Source organism: Plasmodium fragile, assembly GCF_000956335.1.
Source record: "Plasmodium fragile strain nilgiri unplaced genomic scaffold supercont1.15, whole genome shotgun sequence".
NCBI lineage: Eukaryota > Apicomplexa > Aconoidasida > Haemosporida > Plasmodiidae > Plasmodium > Plasmodium fragile.
The window spans coordinates 79,436-86,776 of NW_012192595.1; the positions used below are offsets into that span (position 1 = coordinate 79,436).

At 42.5% G+C, this 7,341-nt stretch overlaps 2 protein-coding genes across 2 annotated transcripts; both read right to left on the minus strand.

Annotated features, from left to right (window-relative positions):
• Window positions 1–246: 246 nt before the first annotated feature.
• AK88_01676 (uncharacterized protein) lies at window positions 247–1,839 on the minus strand (the record flags this gene model as incomplete). Its single annotated transcript, XM_012479311.1, has 1 exon — window positions 247–1,839. One exon carries the CDS (start codon window positions 1,837–1,839, stop codon window positions 247–249), a length of 1,593 nt encoding a protein of 530 aa, XP_012334734.1.
• A 1,560-nt stretch (window positions 1,840–3,399) lies between these two features.
• AK88_01677 (uncharacterized protein) lies at window positions 3,400–6,903 on the minus strand (the record flags this gene model as incomplete). The annotated part of the gene is made up of 1 exon (XM_012479312.1): window positions 3,400–6,903. One exon carries the CDS (start codon window positions 6,901–6,903, stop codon window positions 3,400–3,402), a length of 3,504 nt encoding a protein of 1,167 aa, XP_012334735.1.
• Between the last annotated feature and the right edge of the window lie 438 nt (window positions 6,904–7,341).

Below are 7,341 nucleotides of genomic sequence, written 5' to 3' on the forward strand. Positions count from 1 at the left end.
AAAGGCAACAAAAAAAAAAAAAAAAAAAAAAAAAAAAAAGCGCACACACGCACACGAATGAAAAGAGGTATGCGGTAAACAGGTACGAACAAGCGCGGGATAATACGCCCACACAATGGAGCAAAATAGAGAGTACAACAAGGGGGGGAATGAGGGAAAGATAGAGAGAACAAAAAAAAAAAAGGTACAATACAACGCGAAGGGCAATGTGTAACACGCCAGGGGTTACTGTTCGCGCACCCCCGCTCAATGGTTCGCCTGGACCATCTTAACCACCCAGGTGTCTACATAACCAACGAGCTTCTTATAATACATTTCGTCGTACTTGTAGTACAGAGACAAGGAGGGGAAGAAAATGGAGGAGTCGTCCGGAATGGTTTTGTCTTTGTCGGCATTCTTATCAAAATGCTTCATGACGTGTGCATCAATATGGTCGTACATCAAGTTGATGTTTTTTTTATTTATAAAAATAATTTTCTTCAATGTGTGATTATCGATAAACATATTAAAAAGGGACCAAACTTTTTTAAAAAAGGTGGGGACATTTATAATATAAATTCTGTACAGAACATCCGTGTAAAATTCGTTAAAAATGTTAATAATTTTTTTAATGCAATCCACGCTGATCATATTATTTAATTCAAATTTTTGGCAGTCCACAATGATTACTAGCTGCAAAGTGGACTCGTCGAATTGGGTTTTCCCCTCCGTGTTGCTCTCCCCACCATTTGCTTTTCCCTTTTCCTCATAACATTTTGAATAATCAATACTGTTCATGCACATGTCGACATGATAAACGAGCAGCAAGAACAGTTCGTCTTCTTCCATGTTTAATTTTTCCTGTATTTTTATATAAAGCATGGGCCTCGATTTTTTGTCACTTCCGCACCTGAAGATGTTGGTCTTCATTAAAATGTCCTTAATGTGCACAGGGTTGATGAAGGTGTTGTCTCGGTTTCCCGTGGTGCTGAATGCATTGGTGTTGCACTTGGCCACTGCGGCCGTCTCTGTTGCAGTGGCCATGGCCTCGTCGTGCATCGAGCTTGAGCCCCTCTTTATCTTCCCCTGGCTTGTGTTAAAAATCGAAATGGTCATTTGTCTCCACAAAATAAATTTTATAATTTTATTCGAAGTTTTTAGCAAATTATAATCGTACGTGTCTAGAAAGCGCAAAATGGTGATATCACTAAGGAAGTATAAATCACTGTAAAAAATATTTATTTTTTTTTTTTCATCATTTTGTTCATTGTTGGAGAAGAAATTGCCCAACCAGTTGACGCTACTTTTTATTTCATTATACGTGTCTTCTATTTTGTTCCCCAGCACAGCTCCTAATTCATTGTTCAGCAGGTCGTACGCGTTGTTCCCTTTTTCATTCCCCTTTGTGCTGCCATAACTGGGCAAAGAAACTATTCCCTCCATAACGCTGCCCCACGGGGATGTCTCCCCTGTACTACAAACCTCCTCCTCCGCGCTCTTTTTTTCCGTGCTCACCGAATTTCCCATTTGGTACTTATAATTCTTATATGCTATGGTATACAATTCTTTTTTTATTTTCATGAAAGTGTTCACTTGTTCCTTTTTCCTATTCCCTAGAGCGACGTTGCTGTATTTCACATGATCTGTATGGAGAAATGCCACCTCCTCATTTTTAATATGGAAGTAATCATTCCTTTGTGTTATATCCGCTCCTACATACTTGTACCTGTCCACCTCACTTATAAAGTCCATGTCGTAGTCCAAAAATTTGTCTAGGTTCATCAGTTGCTTCCCTTCGCTTGCAGCTGTCTCATCGTTGTTGTTGTTGTCGATGGAGATGAAACTGTCGCAGTCACTCATCTTGGCGCGGGGAAAAAAGCAACCAAAAAAAAGCAACAAAAAAAACTACTTTTGCACTGAGTGGAGAAAATTGGAAAAAAGTTTTACTATCCGATTTGTCCACACTGCACTGTAAATCACATGCTGTAATGTACGCTTCTCCCTCTTAGCAGCATATTTCGCGGCGCGTCTGTAAAAAAAAAAAAAATGGTGTTGCTTCCGAATGGTCGATACGTGTGAGTTTCTCCCCCTTTGAGGATGCCTCCGTACGCATAAGCAGTTTGGTTGGCGCCACTTGCGTCGGTTGCAAATTCCGTATTAACTGCCGGGTAACGTTTGGCGGTCTTCTCACACTTTCCCTTCCCTTGCTCGCTTTTTGCTCCAAAACGCAGGGACAAATCTGCACAGGGGCATATGAGACAGAGGGGGGGATATCTTCACAATAAAAACACACAAAAAAAAAAAAAAAAAAAAAATACAGAGGAAAAGAGAGAAACATATAATTAAAAGGAGCAAATCAAAGTCATATGAAGCAAAATTATTATGTGTGGGCAAAGGCAAAGCGAGGTGATAATTAATGTGCAACAAAAGGAAGAAACATGAGTCATCTCCAGTCGCTCATATTTTCACGTTCATGTTTCAACCATGGCGATCTAAACAAAAGGAAAAAACGAGCGCGTGCTAAACTGCGCGTTTGTGTTGGACGGCCAGACACATACCGCATTTTAACCATCACATGGCATTTTTTTTTTTTTTTTTTTTTTTTTAAATTGCTAATTTGCAGGGAAAAAAAAAAAAAAAATACCCCGAGGTAACTCCCAATAAATGTTCTCGCGGGGAAATTTTATCATTTTTTTTTTTTTTTTTTTTTTTTTGTGTCCACCCGAATTGGAAGAAACTGTGGGGGAAAAAAAAAAAAAGGGCTGATCGGATGGACGCGAAAGGTACTTCTGAGTGTACATAACCCTTTGTGTAAACATTTACACATTTCTGCAGCAACTGGTATGCATTGGTGATTGTATTACTCTATACGTGTGTTTCCCCTGGGCGTTTCCGCACGTATGCACATCATCCGGAAAAAACAAATACGCAGTTCAGCGCCCTGCGCAGCTGCATATGCCACCTCTAAAGAAGGCACAGCCCCCGTGGTGAGAGCATACCACTCAGTTCACGCAATTACAAGGGGGGATGTAAACCAAAGCAACGAGCAACTGTCACCCCTGGGCACGATATCCCTCATTTTGTTTGTGCATGTGTGCGTGCTGCGTAGCCCTGGTTATGCCCCATAGCGATAACTGACAACCATCATGGGAGTGTTCCCCCCCCTTCGGGCATACAACACCCGGAAAGGGTAAAAACAAAAAAAGTTAACTTTTACGCCACGTGAACCCCACCATGTGTAACACATGTGGTTAAAATGCAGATGAGACCGCTGCGTGTGTGTGGCGGTGGGAGGGGTAAGGCAAATTTCCTATGAACAGTTGCACACACAAAAAAAAAAAAAAAAAATTCCACAAGCGGGACAAAGAACAAGTGAAAAAAAATTCCAAACACATTTTTCTAACCCCCCGTCCACGGGGTCTACACTTGGAAGGTGAGTGGCGCGTGTCGTCTAATGAAGCGCCACACGTTCGCATCCGTCACTTGGGAGAAGCGTGCAAAGAAGGGCTTAAAAATGTTCACCCCGCTAGCATAATCACTGCCATTGTGAACCCCTTGAATATGTATCATGTGCTTAATTATTAACACAAGCGTGCGCATGATGTGCCCATTGTACATTTTCTTGTCCACCAGTTGGCGTATCAACGACAAAAGCTCCGCCATCTGTGACCCATATATGTAGCTACTATGGTAGTAGTGCACGTTTTCACGCAGCTCACACAAGAACTCTTCCACATTGAACAGGGCAAAGTGGACAATGGGTAAGTTTAGGTGCTCCTGCTTTTCGTTGTAGTAGGTTAGGAATGCTTGAAGGAAGAGCCTCGCGTCTCGGAAGTTGTATGGGCGTCTGCTCACTCGTCGGTAGGCTTCGCGCGGCTCACGTGGGATGTTCTCACTGGGCGTATTTTCATGGGGCGTATTTTCATGGGGCGTATTTTCATGGGGCGTATTTTCACGTGGCGTATTTTCACGAGGCATATTTTCACTCGAGACATTGTCGTGGGACGCATTTTCCGACCCCCCGCATAGCCGCTTATACACAGAGTAGAAGAAGGTCTGGGCAAAGGCGCACACGTGCTCGTTCCGCTTCTCCCGGACGAGGCTTAAAACGTTTAACAGGTACGTGTGGGGGTGTGTACTAAACTGGTGAAGGTCGTATTTGGCCAGGACTTCCAAAATTTGTTTCATGCGCTCGGTCAGAACTTTCAACACGTTGTAATTTTCGCACTTCAAATTTTGTAAGTTACAAATATTAATGAAAAAAAAAATGTCATATATATTCTGCAAGTTCAATGATTTTGAAAATTGTTCTAAAAGAAAAAAAAACTTTTTCCATGGGTCAATTAAATTTATTTGAAAAAAGGACACATACTTGAATGCCTTAATGATGATGTAAATGTCTTCGTACATGTAGTAGGAGTACTGGTCAATGAAGGAAAAAATATTCGTTTCTATTAAATCGTAGGATACCTCTGAAACGATGCGAAGGACATCAGCATTCTTGTAGTAGAGGAGACTGAGTAGGTACATGTTATAAACAAACTTCAACAGGTGCATATTTTTAAATTTTACAAAGCTGTGTATGTCGTGTGTAAAGTCGTAGAGGAACTGGGGGTCTTTAAATGCCTCGTTGGTGAGGAGGTGTTTTCGCTGAAGAGCGCGCATTTGGCTTCTGGAAGAGAGTAGGTGGGGTAGAGTGTCCAGGGGAGGTTCTTTTCCCGGAGTGGGTTGGTCCCTCCGCAGAACGTAGCGTGCATGCTTGAACAGGCGTCTGTGGTAGTCCCGCAAAAGGACGGACCGCCTATAGCCCAGTATGAAAAAGGAGAGCACCTGGTTTATTTGAAAGTCCTTTAACAAACTCTTCTGCTGCAACAACTCGTGCTTGCAGCGGGTCATCAGAGAGCTGTACTGGTCTCCATGCTGGAGCTGCCCGGAGTTGAAAAAAATGGCGAGCACATCTTCCACTTGGAACAAGGACAGGTTTTGCAAAAATAAATCTACTAGTCGTTTCACAGTTTCCTCTCCCTGAGCAAACTTACCAATCATTAAGTATTGTAAAAAAGTGTATAAAAATTTTACGTCTTTTTTCCTCTGTACTATTTGCTGATTCTCCAGGTAGGCCATGTAATTTTCTTTGTTTTTTTTTTGTTCCTTCGTTTTGGAGTCGTAGAAGAGGACATCGCAAATGTCTTTGTTGCCCGAGTAAGCTTGGCCACTCCGCACGCTTTCAATTGCACGTTCTGTGTCCTTGGCGAAGTGAGTCACCAGCAGGCAAGACGCAACATCGTCAACATACCTGTGTTTCACCAACACAGATACGAGTAACTTGAAGTGGCCATAGTGGAGTTTAGAGAGGTTGGACCTGTCCACACGGACAAGTTGGAAAAATTTTCTCAAAATGGAACGGTTAATTTTCTTGTGAATTTCATTCCCATAGTAAGAGTATTCATTCAAGTAGGCTAAGAGAACGACTAAAGAGTCGATGCTGAACAGGTGAAGCGATTGAGACATGATCAAAAATAGCAAATTATAAATACTCAAATTTATGTAAAATAATTTCAATTTGTTCATATATTTCAGTAAAAAAATAATGTTGCTGCTGTTTAAAATGATTGTCCGTTCCGTCTTCCTCTTTTCACCTGAACAGTCTATTTTTTTTCTGAACATGTACAGGTAAAATTTCAACACCTCTTCCAAACTATCCGTTAAGGAAGCAAATCTTCTGTCATATATATATTCCATCATGTTTGCATTTTTAAATCTACAAATATACATGAACATGTACATAATGTTTATTATGTTTTTTGGTTTTTTTTCCATAAACAGCTCCAGTAATGCGCTAACGCTTTGGCTTTTTTTTATTTGTTCATTTGTCTTCTTCACCGCCTCGTCTACTTTGTACATGTCGATGAATTTTTTCCATATCAGTTTTTCCACCGTCTCATCATCCGTGCAGCGCCTCTTGATTTCCTCCTCCACGTGTTTCTCAAAGGGGCGGTCGTCAACCTCTGCCCCATCTCTATCGCCATGCCTATCGCCATGCATATCGCCACCCCCTGCAACACTCCCTTTCATGAAGTGCCCCTCCACCTGACGCACCGCCTCAACCATATCGCTGCCTCGATCAAGGTCAAATTCGCGCCGGATGCTCCTCAAGAAGTGTATGCTTTCGAGCTGGTCCTTCTCACTACCACCATGCTTTATACCCGCCTCTGCACTTTTATCACCACTTAACTTGTTCTGCTCCCCCTCCTCTGAACTGAACTCCTCCCCTTGGAGATCCTCTCGACCGAAACGCGTATCCCTGCGTCCCTTGTAAAAAGGACCCTGGAAGTCATTCTGGTAATTACTTAAAAAATCATTCATGGTGTTCACGTCCACTCGGTCAACAATCTTCTCTTCATCTTCTTCCAGTGATAACTTTTCCTTTAAAAGAATTTTTTCTGGTAGGAATTCCTTTCCCTTAAGCACTCTCTCGTAGTCGTAGCTGTATGGCATGGTCTCTTTATCCCCTCCAAGGGTAGAGGCCTCCCCCTCCTCCTCCGTCTTGTTCCTGACCAAGTTGGCCAAGCTCCTGGGGTCCCTTTCATAGTTGCAGAAATTCACTTCCAGAAGGTCCTGCTCACTTATAGCGTCCATTTCCTCCTCCTTCCTTCTCTCTTCTTCCTCGACCTGCTTCTGCTCATCATCTTCTTCATTAAATATTTTATCTAGCTCTTTAAAAAAATTATTATAATACTCTTGCTCTGTATCTTTTTTTTTTTTCCTTGCGTACATTTTATGTATCCTGCTTCTGTTCTCATGTCTAAGTGTGGGATGGGCAATCCCGTGTAGGTACCCCTGGTGGGGATGCCTCTTCCTGCACTGGAGGCTCCGTGTGAGTAGCAGAAGTAGCTGAGCTACATACAGTGTCGTACCCCACATTTTGCCCTGCACCACTTAGGCCTCGCTCCCCTTTTGCTTCCTCACAGCTTCTTCTCTTTCTCTCGTTAACCTTCTATTATACCCCGTCCCCCCCCGCTGCGGTTCACCGCACACACCCTATGCATGCGTCGATGCGTATGGACCTACTCCCCCCCACCCTGCTTGCACACGGACTGTCATGGTTTTCACTAGCATGAAATTACCACCTCTCTCCTGGGGCAGGCATGCTCACCTTACTATTGCGCGAAGAACTAGGCAGCAAAAAAAAAAGAAAAAAAAAGGACGTAACGGTTAAGTTATATTCAAGTAACATATGAGCAGCCTTGGGCTTGCAAACGAACGGGCAATTTATTACATAGTGGATTTTTTTTTTTTTTTTTTTTTTTTTTTTTTTTCCCATTAAGACTATTCACACAGCTGCCAAGCAGCCTGAACGGT